Here is a 20274-nt window from a genome sequence, read left to right as displayed (position 1 = left end):
ATCAGTTTTCATCTGATAATTATGAATGTTTACTCCTCATATATTAAGGATATACACTGGGTCAGTATCAAACAAGTAGTTTTTAACGATTTCAGGAGTGTTAGCTACCAATGCATAGAACACTTGTTAGTATAACCTAAATTTGGGAGACGAGAAACATTGCCTGGGGTACTATCAGTTTTTCTAAGAGATTAAATGTAATTCATGAACAGTATGCTTGGGAATTTATCTAGCAATAAGGATCTCCACCTTTCACAAAATACACTTAAATATTGTATTCTCATTATTAATCACTTTATTGTGCCACAATTAAAATATATATATTTCCGATTTTATATGAATAACATTTGCAGCAATAAGGCAAACTACCTACAAAAAAAAATAGAATTGACAATTTAACAACACTAGGATTCAAGTTCTGGGTGTTTTAAACATGAAGGGATTTTTGAGAATGAGGCTTTTGTATGACAACATCCAATTTCAGGCGATAGTTTAAAAAAAAAAAAAGTCACCATCACTTGTGTATTTGTACAGTTTATTTTTTTCCAAAACAGTGATGCATTTATGCCACCAGCACGCAAGCTCCACCCACTGACTTGATCTTCTCCTCGGCCCGTCGGCTGAAGAACTTGGCTTTGACGATGACGGGCTGTTTGGGCAGCTTGCCTTTGCCCAAAATTTTGTAGTAACCCTGGAGAGTTTGGAAAAAAAAGCATTAAAAAAAAAAAAAAAACTTTTTCTTAAAACTTTCTAGCGCTCAGATGTGCAACTTACGGCGCGCACAGCGTCGATGACAGGCGCGGGTCCGTCTGGCTTTTTGCCGCAGTTGATCCTGATCTGCTGACTCACCAGCGTCCACAGTTTGTCCAAGTTGATGGTGGGGCAGTAGGTGGTGTTTCTCTTCAGATGGTAATGTCTCATGCCCACCTTCCCAAAGTACCCAGGGTGGCTGTAAGCACACACATTGATTGATTAGAACATAATGACACCACGGTCCAGATGGCGTCGACTCGGCCATGGCCCCGAAGGAGACGCTCCGCAGTATTTTCACCCAAAATATCTTTACAATAGCCTCTTCATTTGACCATATATGACTTACACAACTATTAAATAACAGATTAACTCTATAGATGTTCACAATGGGTATTCTGATAGCCATTCACTCAAATCAGGTTAGAATTTCCCACGCTATTTCTGCGGATATGACATCATGAAATCAGACCTGTGCTTGAAAAGCGATGCACAAATGTCTTTTCTTTCTACTCTAAAGTTAAGAAGTAACGATATTGTCATTTAGAACGAGCCTTTTTATTTTGATTAAAGTGTTTACATGGAGCCTTTTCATTCTGTTTGGTTAATCGGATTCATTCTAATCAGAATACATGGCCCCATGTAAATCCAGATCTAGAGGACTCAACCAAACTAAGACAAACAAGTATCAAGATGAGACTGTAGCCTCTCCAACAGCAAAACTTTCAACATCTACAATCAGCAAAACCGATTTTTGCAGCAAGACTAAATGCACGTCAGACTTGAACATATCAACTTCCCATTGCGTTCAAAGTAATGTCAGTCGCAGAAGCTGCCTCTTACTGTATTTAGCCACATTAAATTGTCGGAAGCTGAAACAGCCATAGCACTGTCTCTATGATTGCAGACATAAACTCTTGTATATACATTTCGAAAATAATGCGGATGTGCGTGCTGAAGCTTCATGGCTTTCACAAAGCGCAGCAAACAAGAGCTTCAATGCAGTACATCCCATCACTAAACTTGGAGCAGAGCATCATCCTATTAATCATGCCCGGTGAAACTTGTCTGGTTGCAAGATGAATCTTCTCCAACTAACTGTATACAAGTGTTTGCTCTGTCTTTTAACCCACTGCTAAGCAGTGACCAGGTGCATGTAAATCAATGATTGTGGGAAATGTATATGGACAAAATAAGCAGGTGAGTGTGACGTCACACCTTGAGTGCCCCCCCTTTAAGTCCTCACAACCACTGTGAGTGGGCCACAAGAGGACAACGGCTGTGTGTGCGACTAGAACACGTGTACTACAAGACTGTTCACTTCCAACGTGTACATTTCCCACAGAAACATTGGATTACTCAACAAACACCCAAAAGAGTTTCAAATACATTTCCTGATTAAAATTGTGCATCCAGTTGTCTTTAATTTGCTGGTTTTCAGTCATTTTTTGCAGGTCTAAGTATATCCCTCGGATGACATCCCATCACTTTGCTTACTATTTATCGAAGTTGATCCTGTGGTGATGCATGCCACCAGCATTACCACGACCTCCGGGATGCTTTCTGTGCTTGCCTGTGGAAGGACATCACAAAAATGCGTCAACTTAGTCAAGTCCCGTAACACTGTCACATTTCCATTTAAACAATATGAGTATAGTTCTTACCAACGCGACCGTGGCCGTGGCTCACGTGTCCACGAAGCTTCCTGGTCTTGGACTTCTTGGTAGGCTGTTAAAATATCAGACATTTACTCAACACACCATCATTAACATTTCATAAACTATTTACTTAGCTAGCTGCTATCTTGGGTAGTCTACCCGCACAGTTGTCTAGTCGGCAACCACGGCCACAATCTGTTTAGATCTCGTTCTCGCACCGCCAAGCGTGCTACATGGCTAATGCTAACACCGGCACTCGGTTCAGACAGCATGAGAATATATGATTTATTTCATTTGGCAGTGGCATTTATTTCGCGACATTGTTTATACTCAAACGCTACAGATATGAAGACAACAAAGACTGAGACCGATGCGTTCGGACAGAGGGCCCAGGAACGCTCACAGTGAACCGACAATAAATCACAAAATCCCTACAATAGTTGGCGCTAATACATAAAGTGGGATTCGGGTGCTATTTGCATTCACCAGATGGTGCACGTGAGTGGTTATAATGGAGGATGGACATGGATTTATGTGGATTTCCAAGCACAAGTATGTACACGAAAGCACCTACCATCTTAAGAGGTTGATCGAGAGAGGAACGGGATTTGGAAACCACGCGGTTTTCTCTGAGATTTGGAACTAGGTACTAAATAAACTACAGCGACCTCCAGCGGCCAGATTAGCAAATGTTACTTTATGTGACTGCACAAATTAAGGGAAACATATTTTTCATCTATTTAAATGATCGGATTATCATATTCTATCATCATCCCTAAAGTTTAATATTCTAATCAGTTTTTATAATGATTAACTTTGAATGTGTTTTTTTTTTATTTCTCTAAGTTCGCGATATTTTGAAAATGTTGAATAGCAGTGCTTTGTCGTTATCTGCCGTTTGTACCCTGAAAGGTTTCTATAAAAATCTCTATATTTTTTAAAATATTTTAGTGGTCTTTTTTTAACATTTATTATGGCTTTTTTGTTTCTTTTCACGAAATGCCCTGATATTGTTACAAATCTATAAAATATTGATATTGCTTTTTCTATCTTTCTTTTTTTTATATTCTAATTTTATTGCTGTTTTCGATTTTAACCAAGTAGCCAAAGGCACTAAATATATATAAAGAAAATAAATACAATATATAATTTACTTGTATTGTTTTTTTAATTTTTATTATCTATTTTATTATTTGTTTAAAATTATTTTTATTTTATTGATGCCACTTTTAATCAAGTGCCTGGATAAATAATAGATATAAAAATACTTATCTTGCTTTGTTTTTTTCGTCTTATTTCTTATTTCTGTTTCTTTTAATAAAGTCCATGAAAAGGTACCTACACATATAAAAAAAAGTATAGTTTTTAAAAAATTTTATTCAGTCTTTTTTTGCAATTATTGGTTGTTTTTTCTGTATTCTGTAAAAATGAAATATAACAATCTGTTATATATTATTTTAGGTTCAAATCTGGGTGACGAGTTTGCATGTTTTCTGTGCCTCCAATTTCCTTCCCCACTCCAAAAGCATTAAGTGTTATCCTTATTGAATTTTAAGCCACTGGGCCAGACTCTAGTGACCTTAAGAAGAACAAGCGCAAAAGAAGATGGATGAATAGGCGTTATCAAGATACTAGACATGTTTTCACAATAGTTAATCGGGGTTTGAAGCAGTTTGTGAGCATGGAATGCCCTGGAGAACAAGCAAATCATCATTAGCAGGAGACGTTTACTTGCGGGGGTTCACCTTTAATCCAATCAAATCCGTCTTTATTTCTCCCCATTGACACTTGACTTGAGACAACATTGTTCCTCTCATTGTTGCCTCTTCTCCAGTCAATAGTCTCTAACAATTATAACCATGTAAGGTTGTTTATGAGGAGATAATCAACTGAATGAAATTGTTTGTAATATTTCCAATGATATTAAGACATGTTTTTGCTTTTGACAGCGAATCAATATGGATAAAAAGTGACAAACTGAAAGAACTTCTCCCTCCTATGAAAAACATTTCAAGAAGAATTTACTTAACAGAATAAGGTAAAAAAAACGATAATTCCCACAAAGCTGTTGTGAGACTGGAGCGTCTGAATCTGCAACCGCTAGCTAGTGTCTCTGGTGAGATTGCCAAAAAGCGGGCCGAGTTCTACGAGGAATGCTGATTATTGTTGGCGGATGCAAAAAAATGAAACATAATAAGCATAACGATGATAATGTGACTTAGAGCAAATTATCTTTAGTGGAGGCTATCCTATGGGAGCATAATGTAATTTATGAAAATGTATCAAAATATGATAATGTATTGGAACTAAACATAATGTATGGTCGCATTAGGTATTGCGTTGAAACTCATTGTACTGCATTGGATGGTAATTTATGATATTTTATTGTCATGATGTCTCAGCGTAAGCATGTATTCTACATGAAATGATTCGTCTTGCATGTTGGATACAATATTACAGCCTATTATATGTTTATATCAGACCAGGAGCACAAATGAGGAAGGGACTTTCAGGACACATATCAGCTCTCATTAGAGTCCTCGAGCGCAAATGCTCTAAAAGTCAAGTAATTAGGGCCTCATTAGCGGTGTGATGTTGAAGTCACATAAATGAAACAGGCTCTCTGACCCCACTGTTCTGCTCCGGCTTGCCCGCAGCCCGACTCGGAGGTGGCCTGGGCTGGTTGAAACCCGGAGGTGTTTTTCCTGAGCAAACTGAGGGAGATTTTCCCCGACAGGACCTTCCTATCAGCCAACCGGGACAGGATGGAGCAAGATCGCCTGCGGTGACGCCGTGAGGAAGACGAGGGCGGCAGAAGGAGCCAGAGATGTGGGCTTACTTGCAACAACTCCAAGTGTTGGGAACATGGATGACCAGTAAAATGAAAGCTTTTACAACTTTTGAATACTGCTTCTATTCACTCACACACGCCATTGTTTATCGTCCTGTGATGTATCGTATCATATTTTGTAGCGTGGCCTATCACATTGTACTGGAACGTACTGTAATGAATTGCAGTTTCCGGCCACGATCTGGTTAGCTTTCCGGCCTTGACCCTCCGACCGTATTCATAAAAATTGTCAGCCCCTGGCCCGTTACTGATTTTCTTTACTCTATGGTATCATATATTTTCGAAATGGGATGTAATATAATTGTTTCTCAATTTACTGTGTGGTATGTTCTTGTAACATAAATCAGAGCAATGTATTAATATGTAATATAGTACATTTTTTTTGTAATGTTTTCTTTCTTGGTCATAACGAAGCATTCTGTAATGTATTGATTGTAGCTTAGTATACTGTATCACTACATATCACAATGCATATATTGTGTCTTCAAATTCTATCGTAAATATATCTCAATTTATAATTGGATGTCACGTTACACCAATTTAATAAAGATAGATATTTCACATCTAATGTCATCATTTTTGTAGATGCACAGACAATTTGACTTTGGCTATCTTGTAGCACAGGCGTGGGAAAACTACGGTCCGGGTGCCACATCCGGCCCATTAAATGTTTTAATCTGGCCCGCCGAACTTATATTGTTGTAATGCTTTTGTTCACTTTCATTTAAAATTAAATGTATTTTTTTTCTCCGGTGAGGTCAGGTTCCCAAAACACTCCAACCATCTGCTCCTGGTCCGGCCCCTCAGTCAAATTTTAGAACTCGCTGTGGCCCGCCAATCAAAAAGTATGCCCACCCCTTTTGTAGCGTAAACAAGGTATTCTCATGTATCATAACTTGATTTGGCATATTATCATTATCCCAAACATTGCGTTTCCTGTTTTTTTTTTATTTTTTTTTTTTAAACCACTTTATTTTCTTCTATTTGGTCGCTTTTCAAACATCTTACTTGGATGTAAGATCATTTGTCACAAAAAGAGCCATGAAAAGACATTCCGGTGGGAAAAGTGTGCTGATAAGGCAAATCTGTAAACGCTGGCTCGAAGATCAGAGAAGACGACGAGGGAGTGGGTGAGGAGCTTTTAAGGGTCTTGTGGAGCACGTTCAGCTACATTTGAAGAAATCAAGCATAAAATTCTTTTTTATCTCGAGTGCCTCAACTGGCTTTTATTTCATCCAGTAAACATCTCCATCACGTTTCTTCCCGACCTGGAATTTTTTCTGTGAGCACATCAAAAGAATGAGTGCGGCCAATGTGCGATGAAGATGATGAAGAAGGAGAGCTACATGTGATGTTTACGAGGAGGATCATTCTCCTCCCTCGCGTGTCGTCCGGGGTCACTCCTGCTCATTTCCTCCCTAAGAAGCAGCGTTATGATGCGGGATAAGTGTGGGATGTTTTGCTTGGAGGCCTCAGCTGTCTGTCTGGCTTTTTAAAAATCAGAATAGGAGACTTGCACTATAACAAAGCCAGAAAGCTCAAATAAAAATGCATAAATAAAACTTTCATATTTCTGTGTGCCCAAATTTGGGGATAACTTCAGAAAGGCTCTTTTTCACTCACAATTCTCAAACTGATATGTATCTAAGAAAGAAATCGTTGTTGTGATTGGTTACGAAGTCTGAATTTTCAACAGACTTTCTTTAGATTATTGTCCAGTATGAAAGAGTTGATTTTTGAACACATATACGGTATATTTATGTTCTCGCCTGGAGGTCACACATGGCAGATTAACCCTTTGAGCAGAATAAACATAAAACCTGCCAGACAGATTCCTGACTGCAAGCGTTATGTAACCGCGATGCTTAGTTGTTGCAAAAATGAAATGAAATGTTCTTGATTACTTTTTCTGAAACAATATCCAAGTTTATTCGTGTAAAATGACGAGTGGACTTTTTGGGAAGACTTTGATGTTGATGTTGCAACGTGAACACACACCAAAAATTCAACTTTTTGTAAATTGTAGGACTTTTCTTGTAATGTGATTTATCCAAAATATATTTGCAAAATAGAACGTTTTTCTGGAAAGTACATTATACGTAATTATTCACTTGAGATTACGCATTATTCCTAACAAAAAATTATCGGTGAATTATCAAGCACCCACCAAACCCTGCAAAATAAAACAAAATGTAGAACTGTTGATCTAAAAAATATACTTTTAGGAGATTTTTTTGGAAAAAATACAACTTTCACTTGGACAATATGACTTTATTAAAGTAGAATTCGGACTATTGTGGACAATAATATTTTTTTGTTTTATTGAAAAATCATGACATTTTCTTTAGATTTTGTCTTTAATCACACTTTTTTTTCTTGAAAACATATGGTACTCCTTTTTTTCATAAATATATGAATTCCTTCCCACCCAAAAAAAAGAGGTTTGTCTATATTTTGTCAAAAATCCAATTCAGTATATCTCTATTCTAGCCAGACTTTTTCTTGAAGATGTACATCCTTTTTCCTTTTATGTATATGACTTCTTCTTTCAAATATGACATTTTGTTGTCAATTTTCCCCCAAAATATGCAACTTTAAGGTTAAACTTTTCACTGTGGCCCTCATTCTTACCAAATAACGCTCTGGGCTTAATTAGCTCACCTCATGCGAGTGTCTAAGTGATTTCTAAACACCGCTGAATGAAGAGAACATAATTCCGTAAACAAGTCAGACATTTTCATTTCATCTTTTGACTATAGTCACGCAAATTCCGTTGTAGCGTTCGATATAGTCAACACACGAATGGCGAGTATATCCCAAAAAGGCGAATCATGTTTGCTTGATTGACTCTGTAATTGACTGACGGGATTCCTGATGCTTGGACTAACGTGGAATGCGACTGTTTACATGGAGTTCAGAGAAGGTTTTGGCACCGCAATCACCGTAAACACACAAAACCATGAGCATGATTTTCATCAGTGATATTCTTGTACTATATTACTTGGTTGGAATCATTTGAAACGTTGCATGCAAAGAGGCGCAAGCACCAATAAAAGAAAACTTGGAAAAGAGTCTAAAGGGCCGGGAATGATGGTCCGCCAGGAAGCAAAATGTGGTTTTAGTCACAGGAACAAAACTTGTATTGGTCGACGTTTGGTGCATGTGAAATGTAAAGGCTTGTGGGGGGATTAATAGGCTGCGCGTGCCACTTGTTGGGAATTCCCGTGCGGTGTGTGTCTGGGTAATGTGACGTCCGCTCCCATCGCACTTTTACGATATGAGCCTGGCGTGCGAAGCTCGGACCGTGGAGGTTGAAAAAGCCGTCCACATTTTTTCCTTGTCGTGTCACTGTACGAAAATCCAATAAATTGTTTATTATTTCAATAAAACCGATTTTGCTTGGAATTGACTTTTATGAAGTCTGGAGCAAGTAGGAAGTCCTAACCAGGAGGAATAAAGACTTGATGTGAAGTTCTTAAGCAGCCGCCATACTGTAGATGAACTTCCAAATTCTGTCATAAGCCATAAAACTGAGAATAAAAAAAATCAATCGTGGGTCATTGTTTTCTCATGTGCAAAAAGCAACTATAACGGCTACAATCTGCTTTTTGGGGGGAAAATACACCACGATACAAATGTTTGCCAAAATTCGGGAGCTTTCGGGAGTGTTGAGGCCGACAAAAGGCCATTCATTCCTCGAGAGAATGTCAATTAAAGCCTAAAAGCGATGACCGTGATTTCACAAAATCTCTTTCACCACTTTGAATCCTTGCTCCACTCACCTTAGATAAGGTAGGCAAAAAAGCAGCTGATGAGCTTTGCCTCTTTGTTCCGTATACCTGCATCTGATTGGGGCTCATTTGGAAGAAGAGTTCTAAAACAAATGGTTGGTTCAAACCAACACTTTCTGTTTATTTCAGGAATGGGTCTTTGTGATTCTTCATGCATCATGTTGCAATAGCCACGTACAACAAAATTTTTGTTGAAATAAATGTAAAAAAAAATAAAAATAATATATATATATATATATATATATATATATATATATATATATATATATAGATAGATAGATAGATAGATAGACAGATATATAGATATATAGATATATATCAATATAAGGCCTGAAATTTGCCCATATTGATTTGTAAAATGCCTGACTTTCTGTTTAATTTCAGCAATGGGTCCTTGAGACCTTTTTATGCAACCTGCTATTATAGACCATGTCCACTCAGTTTTATGTAGTATACTTTATTTTCTTTTACAACTATGAAGCACTAGAATATGTCCAAAATTGGCTGCTTCAACCAAAATAGCAGACTTTGTCTTTAATTGTGTGCGTAGGTTCTTAAGAATTTTTAGGTGAACTTTTTTTTTTTTTAACTTTGAAATGCTGGAATTTGCTCAATATTGTCTGCTTCAAACCAAAAAGTCAAACTTCCTGTTCAGATTTGTGCATTGTTCCTTGAGACTTTTTTACGCATCCTGTTATGATAGACATGTCCACCAAATTCCGTGCGGATTGGTGGAACCGGTCTCAGGGGCTCATTTTTTCCCCTTAACTTTTAAGTGCTGGCATTTTGTTTCAAAATTCCTGCTTCAACTCGAAAAGACAGACTTCCTGTTCAGTTTTGTGCATTGGTCCTTGAGACTTTTTTTCATATGATTCGTTGAAACTGCTGCCAGGGGCTCATTTTTATCGACTTTTTAGGGAGCACTTTGTGCAGCCTTTTGTGACCCTATGTGATCAAGGGCTCCAACTTAGTCCTGTCAAATTTATTTACCTAGCTGCTAGGTAAATAAATTTGACACAACTTGAGCACTAGTGACTTACAGATAGTTTGGTTTTGGGAGTGTTGTGTTCAAGCACCTTCAAAATAAATACAGTAAATCATCACCAGGATCCTGGTGTTTTGTTGTTCGCACCTCAGGAACAAGAAACGCCTACAGCACAAGACGTCTCCTCACTGTTTTCCTCCAGTGCAGCAAAAGACACAAACAAGGAAAACAGATGCCGGGACAAAAGAGGGGAGAGAGTGCGAGGGAATGAAAGAAACGCAGAGGAGGGGAGGGAAGTGCTTGTTTTCCCTCCCCTCGCTTCCCTTCTGTTTTGAGACATGCCTTGGTTAAAAGAAATCAAACCACTGCAGACGAGCAAGCATGAACGACATCAAGTTGGCGCTACTGGGAAGTCCAGGAGCTGGAAAATCAGGTTAGCTTCTTTCTTGAGAAGGTTTTTATTTATTGTTATTATTGGAAATATGCCACTTTATAAACTACAGATGCAAATTTGTAAAGGATGGCAATGTATCCCATATTTAATATTTTCCAATTGTGTACTTAAAAATAAGTTGTGTAACAGGTTTACATCTTGAAGCTATTAGAACTTGAAATTGTGCTGCATATGTTCCATTTGGAAGTCATTTTAATTGCCAAGTTTACACATTTTAAACTGGAATTAAGGAGTGATGTTCCCTGACTTCCCCTCCAAGTGAAGGTTAAGTATATTGACCACTTTTGTTTATTTTTCATTTGATGATTTCTTTTTTAAAAATACATTTTAAAAATAATTATTGTATGATGTTTGTATTTGCTTTTTTAATCACAGTTCCTGATATTTACAACATAACTTTTGTTTTAATTATTTTTTCATTTCATATTGATAAAATATTGGCCACCTGTGATTTCATTCATCTGTTTTATGATCATTCTATTTAATTTATTATAATTTAATATTACAATACAATTATTAATTATTTTGATACATACCAGTTTTGCTTTTGTGTATATTGAGAGACATTCTCATTTATTTACTTTATAATATATTTTTAATTTATTGGATGTTAATCATTTTTTAAATTTTAGAATGTATTTAAAGTATGCATATATATATATATATATATATATATATATATATATATATATATATATATATATAGTTCACAATACTTTTCATGTTAACCACTTGTTTTTTGTTAGATATTTTTACTTTATAACATTTTATGATTGTATTTTTTTGTTTATAATTTATAAAACATGTTGTTATGCTAATGTTAAACAGATGGACAATATTTTATACAGTTTTCATTACTATTTCACAAATTAGCTGACTAGCTTACAACACTGTAGTTACCACATTGAGCAACACAAGAGGGACAAAACATTAGGCACTCAGTATGTTACAGTGCAAAAATGATATGCATAATAAAGGGATTAATAAATGAACGGCTCCTTAGATGGTGCTGGCGTGCTGAATGTTGTGTCCACAGAAGTGCTTGAACATAGCTCAGCACTTGAGCGGCTAATTGAAAGCGATGCTCTGCAAAGCCGCAAAGTTGGCCCACAAGCAAAAAGAGCTGACAGGCCTTCCAGTCGCCTCTTTCATGTGATGCTTGGCTTTCACCCGCACGCTCGGGGCGACCGTTGGCACCGTCTTGACGTTCATTCCCCACCACCCTTAAATCCCTCCACACACTTGAAACGTCCCCGGCACGACGGCTGCACTGACACTCCTCAATGTTTCTTTTTGCCCTCTCTGTCCAGCTGTACTCGTGCGCTTCTTGACCAGACGCTTCATTGGAGAATATGCGTCCGACACCAGTGAGTTCACATTGTCATTTGCGAAGAGCAGAAAATGGAAGGTTTTATTTTAAGGCCATATCGCCTAGCCGTTTCGACATTTTCTAAATGAGCAAACACTGGCAAAAGTCTCGTTTTTACATTCTTAACTGTCATACTAGAAGAACGTTAACCCTTGTTAACTCATGCACTGCCAGCTGAATAAACACAACAAACACAGCGTAATGATTAGTGAAATAAAAACAATATGGGACCATTGAAGGCTGTCGGACTGAAAGGTATACAATGATGTTTATCTATTTATTTATTTTAACTCAAGGCAGCTCGCGCTGCACCTGCATGTGATAAGTACGTTCTTGTCACCAATTGTTTTGTAGCCACTGCCGATGGACGGACTGGGCCAACCTGAAATTATGGCAGACGGACTGACATGCCCACCTCTGGTTTATACTATACATGTACATACTCAAACTTGTGCAACTGGGCATTTCCCTCCATTGTAATCGATTGGAAAAAAAAGACACAGATCCCCCCTAATCTCTATCCTTTCATAACAGCTGCCATCTAGAGCGATTTGTTCATCATTATAATCGTTAACAAGCTTGCTATTCACACACAAGCTGCTCCAGACCCTCGTCCACAAATTCTCGTCAATAGATGTCGATGCCAGAGAACATCTGGATTCATGTTGACTATATAAGTCCATGATAGTGAATGCATTAATAATAATATGTGAAACAAGTCAAAGACAAAGCAAAACACACGTTTAAGTTATTGGCACTTGTTGAACTCAGCACTTGTGAGCCACAAATTCAAATAGTGCAAGCAATGCCATGTTTGACTTTCGCAGTACGTACTGTACTCTACCTGGGGATGCACTGATATGAGTCGATGTTTGAAACAGCGTTACCTTTGTTTGCGTCACTGCAGATTCTCTGTATCGAAAAAGGCTGTCCATCGATGGCAGGCAGCTGAATCTGGAAGTGTTTGATCCCTGCTCACAGGTACCACCCGTCTGCCATTCGTATTCAAAGTTAACTGAGGCACATTATTTGTTAGTCAATGCTATGTTAGCTTAGCATCATTGTTTTGCCTGACGTCATGGTGTCACCCTGAATCGCACATCCTTTTGTCTCCATATTGCAGTGGTTAACTTTTTGCTCAGCCATCCGTGAGCTATGTTAGCTTAGCATCCTTGCTTGTCCTCTGTTGCATAAGCTATATTAGCTTAGCTCGCTACGCCTGATTTCCTGCTGTCAGGGTCTTCAAAAGGCATTCCACCTACCCTTCTGGACGTCGCAACAGTAACAACTTAATTTTCCCAATGTAAACACAAAAATGAAATGGAATATTCAAATATTCCCCCACTTGATTTTTAGCAGTTTGACGCCAAACCTCAACCAGTACATATTTCTTGAAATTGGGTAAAAAAAAAAAAACTGCCAAGTGGACGAGACCCAGGTAATTTTCCAATGAGAGAGCTGAACATATTCTAAAATGCTTCCAGCCTGGATGGAAATCCGTTTTGCTGTGTTTCACATAAGCAGGCCTGGAATTGACCTTATCCATCCAAAACGTCATCAAGCAGGGAATCCGAAGCAATCCACGCAAATATCCCACGGCCATGTGCACTTTGAAGACAAGAGACACATCACTCTCTCACACACAAAAACAAGAGTGTTTTATTAGAATGGCCTCAGGTTCTGAGAACATTGTCCCATATTTTAGAGCACAAAGTTAGTAAAATTGGAGGAATTTTACAGTTTTGTTGGTCCAAGGACAGGACCTTTCTGAATATCACTCTGGAGGTTACACAAACAGTGGGGCAAACAACTCCAGGTGGGGCCTTTTATGCCCCCCCCCAAAAAAAGCAACCAAGTCAGAATACTAGAAGGCTAATTGCCGCCAACGATGTTGTGGCCACATAAGATCATCTTTAATATTGCTTACATGATGTCATCAGTTGTCTGTTTTGTGTTGTCTGTTGTCAGCACTTGGAGGCCAGCTGTATACTGGAAGAACCGGTGGCATGGGCGGACGGCTTTGTGGTGGTCTACAACATCAGTGACCGCAATTCCTTCCTTGATGCCAAGAACATCCTACGGCAGATCCGTGAGGCCCGTCAGCAGGACCAATGCAAAGGGTCAGAACCACTGTCCTCCGCCCTTTGGTCATCCGAACTAAATTTGAAATACTTCAAAATCCTCACGTTTCCCGAACATACAACATGAGCCCCCAAACTTGATCAAGTTGATTAAAAACGGTGAGCCTAAACAAAAATCCATAATCGTAATGTCACTACTGGCAAAATCAAGAGCATTTTTGGACAAATGCCTAAAAGTTTGAAGACACGGAGTCGAACATGTAGAGATGAGTGCAACAATCTTGTTGTCTGATCATCATTCAAAATCTGGTTTCCTGCAGAAAGGTTCCACAATAAGGAGTAACGTTTCAAGACAACAACAGCACGTGCTTCAAAGCTTTGAAGAACATTAAGAAAGCACCATCCTGCTTCCTTTGAAGCTGCTCACAGATCCTCATGCCGGGATAGCTGGTTGGAATGCCAACGCTCCCATTCCCGGCCGGACTTGTTAGGCTTGATGTGCTGACCTCCGTTATTTGCTGTTTTTGAACTCTCACTGAAAGGCCCCTAAAAGCGGGTCAAATCATTTTACAATTATTACCTTCTACTTTTACAAAATCATTGATGTCCCTGAATGATATCTGCTCTCCAACAATGTGCTTAATTCTTATGATATTAAGCATGTTAAACATTCCAGGGGCTTGGTTGACCTCAAGTACATTTTTATTATTTTATTAACTTGAACATTGAAAAGGAATCCTCTCTGGAGGAGCCAACTCCACCAGGAGGTGGAAATTCCCCATTCAAACTCCAATGATTCACATTTTTACATTCACATTTTCAGGACGGTGGGTTAGGCAAAGCAGTTATTCAAAGTACATTGTGTAAAAAGTGGTCTTTAGCGAAATGTTGTCTCATTAACTCAATATTCTAAGAAGTCAAGTCAAGTCCATTTTATTTGTATAGCCCTTAATCACAGACAGTCTCAAAGGGCTTTACATAACCACAATCGACATCCCCGATCTTAACCCACAGGAGGGCAAGGAAAAACTCAAAAAACCTTATTAGGGGAAAAGTGAGAAGCCTTGAGAAGGGACCACAGATGGGGGAATCTTCCTTCCAGGATGACCAGGCTGCAATGGATGCCAACTGGGCAACATTTGACACATACAATGATGCTATGCAATAATAGATGAGATAATGTGAGAGTTAATTGAATGAGTATCAACGGTCTGAACCACAAAGGACAGTGACCAACTGGAGGTTCTAACAGTAGCGGCGGGTGGATTCTGAATATTGAAACAACTTTAGAGTCTAGTGACCAATACTCAGCCACTGCAGGTAACGAGCCAGTTACGTTGTGACAGGGTATCAAATCAAGGAAAGAGAATTTATTGAGGGAACATTGGGGATGTAGCTCAGTGGTAGAGCGCATGCTTTGCATGTATGAAGTCCTGGGTTGAATCCCCAGCATCTCAGTTTTCCTTTGGTGTCCATCGTTGCACTGACAAAGTTGAATACTTCATGTATAACTCAAAAATTGAATGGGTCCTTATGGGAAATTGTTTTGTGTAGCAACACGTTGTCTGTCTTTCACATGTCACCAATGACCGCCGACTTTATTCCTGAGAGTGATTTTATTTTTCAGGGAGCCGCCGGGTGTCCCAGTGTGTCTGCTGGGCAACAAGCAAGACCTGTGCCATGCCCGGCAGGTCCGTGAGGACGAAGGCCGCTGCCTAGCACAGGAGAACCGCTGCCACTTCCAGGAAGTGTCAGCGGCCGAGAGCTACCAGGACATTGCCGGCCTCTTCACGCAGCTCATCAGGCAGGTGATGGAGCAGCTGAAGTACCGCTCCGACCGCCGTCGCTACAGCGGGTCCAAGTCCATGGCCAAGCTCATCAATAATGTGTTCGGGAAGAGGAGGAAGTCGGTGTGACCAATGGACTACCTGACACAGAGACATTTCCATATTAGAAAAGAGGAAAATTGCACTGTGGCTTTACGTTGATCTGAATATATTTTAACGTTATGATCACAATATTCTTGTTTATATTTTTTGTTTTAGAACACTTTATAGTACTTATAGTTGCAGATACAGGCATGTTTTAAATAATTAATGTAAGTGAGACAATATAGAGCAAGCGCCAGTATAGAGAGGGGACTGAAGTACCTTCCAAGGAACGTAAGCAGTCTCTCAGTGGGAAGACTTGGCACGTTGGAAACGAGTTTCCTCAGCAGTATTAAAGGGGAAGTCAAGCCCCCAAAATATTAACAAGAATATATGGTATGCAGCCCCACTAGTCGAAACATGGCATTGTTATTAATATTGTGTTTATGGAATATGAATTAAGTAGTAAAAGCGTCAGAAAACAGATGAGCCGTGATTGGTTGTTACCTGATCCCTGAGCAATTGTGATGTCATTTTCAGTCCACAAAAGAGACAAAATGACTAAAAAAGGGTGGTTCTTATTCTATAAACTCAACATAAATCAGAATGCCATGTTTAGACTAGTGAAGAACATATTCTGATGATATAGACCCGTGTCACATGGAGACAACGTGTTCAGTCTTCCAGCAGACTGTGACATGCTCACCATCATTAAAATTTGACAAAAAATATAAAATGCTGCTTTTTTGCTCTCTGTCCCCTGAGACTAACTGGTGTCCAGCCTTTTCCATATGCAATGAAGTGGGGATGTAGCTCAGTGGTAGAGTGCATGCTTCGCATGTATGAAGTCCCGTGTTCAATCCCCGGCATCTCCATTTATTGTCTACGATATGAAGGTATAATAGTGGCTTATCCTAAACCTAACCCAGATGGACCAACTTATTGAGCGAAGGTTATTCATTATTTGTGGGGCTCAGGCCATGTGACATCTTAGTTGTTTGCTCATTATAATATTAAAAGATCCATTTCAAAGTGGCCTTGGACATACATATTACAGTATGTCCCTATACACCAGCAGGCAGTCTTGCAGTTGTCGCAACATCCTCTCAAATGAGCCTCCTTGCCCGCAGATTACACTGGTTTGATTTTGTCAAGTAAACGCTTGGATAGTGATGGATGCTTTAAATGCAAACAACGCACTTGAACGCACCACACTGGATGTAGGCTACCCGTCTGGCCACTAGATGACAGCAAAGACTTAGAATAAGATTTTTGACTCCATGGTTCGTTCATTTCCAACTTAGAGCTGTTGAATAAACAAAATAACATGGCAGGAAACAAATGCAAAGTAATTTGGAGAGAAATGGATCTTGTACGGTGGTTGAGAAAGGTCCACCCAGCAACACAACAACACTGAAGCGTGGCATGACAGCAAAAGCCACAACACAACAACATCGACTACATAACTTACTCACAATTGTTGTGTTGTGGAATTTGCCAATTTTTTATTTTTCAAATTTTGTGGTGGCGCACCACATCACAAGATAAGTAGCTGACACGACAGTCATGGAAGCTAACTGCAAGTAGAGTCGACTTGAAAAGTGCCCTGTTCGTGTGAGTTGTTCATCAGTCACACACTTTGTTCATTGTGGCAAATTTGTTTCCAAGTGAGCCGTTTTCCTGCGTCGAAATACAACGAGAAGAATAAGCAATCTGTCGCAAAGACTTGTGGGTAAGTACGGTGAGTATGCTCACTTGCTACTAAATTATCTTTATATTCATCAACATATGTATTTAAAAAAAAATGTGTATTTTTATTTTATGAAAACAAACTGATTTGATGAGTTATAATTTTCATATATTTATTTGTTTAATAATAAATCAACAAAATAATTTTAGAAAATATTAAACAGTGTTTTATTTGCTAAACTAACATTTTTTAAAACATGCCATACATTTCGTAATTTCCTCCCAAAATAAAAAAAATCCTTTGAAAAACCTCTTCTCTGAAGAACACGTCAGAGATCCGCCCACATGCCGTTTGACTGACATGTGATTTCAGGGACAGGCTGCTGCACAAACCAAGACAAGATGGAATTAAAAAAACAACAACCATTCGTTTAACGCTAAACTATCACCTCTTCCCCCCATTTTCTCCCTAATACTATGCTGGTGTTTCTAATTTAAGTCCCTTCATGTTTCTTCCCCTTCAGAATGATGTTTTTCCTCCAGACAAGATGGAGACGGCGCCTCCAAGCGTGGCCTTGAAGCTTCAGGTCAGTGCTCTTATTTGGCCCCCATGAAGAGGAAGAATTGCTTTTGGCTCCGCTGAGGACAAACCCGCCGACCACGGGGGGATTGGATGGTTGGCGGATGCGGCGCCAGCCAATCAGGAGGACCATCGATCAGTTCCCCTTAATCTCACAGCTGGTGAGCACATCCTCCGTCGCGCCAATCTCACAACTCTGCAGTGCCGACAGCAAAATTGGATGACTTCCAAAAGACGGGAATCTCCATCGAAATGGATGCGGCCAAATCAAGATTGTTACAACGTCTCTTCTCTGTCCATTGCAAAATACTGGCTTTTCAGGAAAATTTGCCCCGTGATACCTGTTTCACTTAGCAACATGGAATTTGACAAACAACTATCATGAGTCAAAGCACAAAAAAGTCTCAGAAACCATGGCAGAAAAGACAAAGAAAGTCAGCCATTTTGTTTTGAACCAGCCGTTTTATTGGTGAGTACTCAAGAGTTGCAGACTCATTTTGGTATGGGTCTGAAAAAAAAGTGTTTTTGAACATCCCTACCAGGCCTGCATCGCATCTCATGAGATCAAACCTATAAAGACACTGGCAAGAAGCCATTTCGATTTGAAGCCGTCTTTCTAGGTTCATTTTCCGAGGGTCCTTCATAATCAAACTTAACCTAAAGAATTTGTGGGATTGTTACAAAATTTTGAACACGTACATATAGTATACTACAAAAATGTGAGAGTGATTTGTGACAATTTGTCATTTTTGTTTCAGCCTGTGGGCAGAGCATGGCGGCGAAGTTTGATGATACCGCATGTCAGAGCGACCCTTTTTCACTTCCTGTAGGTGTGAATGTGTTCCAGAAATCACAAATTGAAGAGGGGGTCAATTAAAATGGCCTTGATTCAGAGTGTGACAAAAACTGCGGGGTAATATTCCCCCAACACACAAAACAACAAGCAGCTGCTTTGAGGTGAACTCACTAAATATCGTCTATATTTGTCTTTGCCCTCTGTTTTCCCCCCACAGAGGACAAGAGCAGATGGCCAAAAAGCTTTTTCTATTTCCACTGGCGGCTAATTAGCGCACGAACCTCAGCTCACCTTTAATGTCAGCCACAGACAGCTCTTAGCGCAATTAGCCTAATGGCGCCCTCGCATCTGTGAATAGGCCGCCATGTTAAGCCGGGGCCATGTTTGCAGGAGTGAGAAGTAATAAAGTACTTAACTACTTAAGTAGATTTTTCCAGGAATTCGTACTTCAGTATTTTTCTTAAAGCGACATTTGAGCTGGCAGAACATCGGCACTGATAGTTATGCATGTAAAAAATGACGTCAGTACTAAAATTCCACCCCCAGAAGACTGTAGTGTTTTAAAGGCTTTTTTTTTTTTTTTTTAGACGGGGTTTACAACAAACTGGCACGCCCCCTTTTGTAGCTCGGCTTGTTATTTTTTCCGCCACAGCTGTCTTCGTCACAGCAGGGAGGCCAGCGAGGAAATATTACTTGCTTTGTCACTTCTGTTGTCTGAAACTTTGGGAGGAGTGGGGGCGTGGCCATAATGCTCATTACCAGTTGGCGTTTTTTAAACTCCTTAGTCTTTTTGTGTTATTTCTCCAAAAACAAATTGATTAAATTGAAAATGCAAGTTAGTATCATTTTCCTCATTCAAAAAAATAAAAATAAATTGAGCTTGTTGTTGAAAATGGACCATCTCGACTCTGTGATCCCTTTAAGACTTTTTATTAGTTGCACTTAAATTTGAAAGAAAATGTATGTTGTACTCCTTACTTTTTTCTGCCTTTCTGGATAACAACACGACTTCTCTTAAAAATTGTATTTTACTTTGTTACTCTTCATCACTGCTTGTACATTTTGGACACTTTGACAGTAAAAATTAATATTCACGTTGACCTTCCATTCATTTCGAAGTTAAATAAGTGACCACAAGTGCAACACCAGGATGCAATGGGAAACAATATCGATGCTTGTGAACCAGCAGTCTTTTACTTAAGTAGGCTACAGAGTGGATGCATTCTTGCCAGCTCTGCATGTTGGCTTGCGTTCATACACGTCAAAATAATGACGCGATATCCATTTGTCACGGCCAGGGTGATTACCGGGAGAAACTATTTAATTAGGCGCATTAATAATGGAGCTAATTAGCTCCCGTGTGGGCCGCAAACGATGATGGCGAGGAGGGGGGGAACCCGAG

At 39.2% G+C, this 20274-nt stretch overlaps 2 protein-coding genes and 1 non-coding gene across 3 annotated transcripts; 2 read left to right on the top strand and 1 right to left on the bottom strand.

The window, feature by feature from the left end:
- Positions 1–518: 518 nt before the first annotated feature.
- rpl27a (ribosomal protein L27a) lies at positions 519–3080 on the bottom strand. The gene is made up of 5 exons (XM_088298322.1): positions 2983–3080; positions 2415–2478; positions 2248–2323; positions 775–949; positions 519–691 (listed from the first exon to the last, which is right to left on the bottom strand). Exons 1-5 carry the CDS (start codon positions 2983–2985, stop codon positions 563–565), a joined length of 447 nt encoding a protein of 148 aa, XP_088154448.1. The 5' UTR covers positions 2986–3080; the 3' UTR covers positions 519–562.
- A 7285-nt stretch (positions 3081–10365) lies between these two features.
- rerglb (RERG/RAS-like b) lies at positions 10366–16522 on the top strand. The gene is made up of 5 exons (XM_088299007.1): positions 10366–10468; positions 11800–11856; positions 12766–12839; positions 13827–13978; positions 15567–16522. The coding sequence occupies exons 1-5, from the start codon at positions 10417–10419 to the stop codon at positions 15853–15855; spliced, it is 624 nt and encodes a 207-aa protein (XP_088155133.1). The 5' UTR covers positions 10366–10416; the 3' UTR covers positions 15856–16522.
- An 88-nt stretch (positions 16523–16610) lies between these two features.
- trnaa-cgc (transfer RNA alanine (anticodon CGC)) lies at positions 16611–16682 on the top strand. The gene has a single exon. It is a non-coding gene; the product is annotated as a tRNA-Ala (tRNA).
- Positions 16683–20274: the final 3592 nt, after the last annotated feature.

This window comes from Idiotropiscis lumnitzeri, chromosome 6, assembly GCF_059441095.1.
Source record: "Idiotropiscis lumnitzeri isolate Australia: NSW breed Sydney's pygmy pipehorse chromosome 6, RoL_Ilum_1.0, whole genome shotgun sequence".
Lineage (NCBI taxonomy): Eukaryota > Metazoa > Chordata > Actinopteri > Syngnathiformes > Syngnathidae > Idiotropiscis > Idiotropiscis lumnitzeri.
The sequence above is the reverse complement of the archived record's forward strand: the minus strand, read 5'-3'. Positions and strand labels throughout refer to the sequence as shown.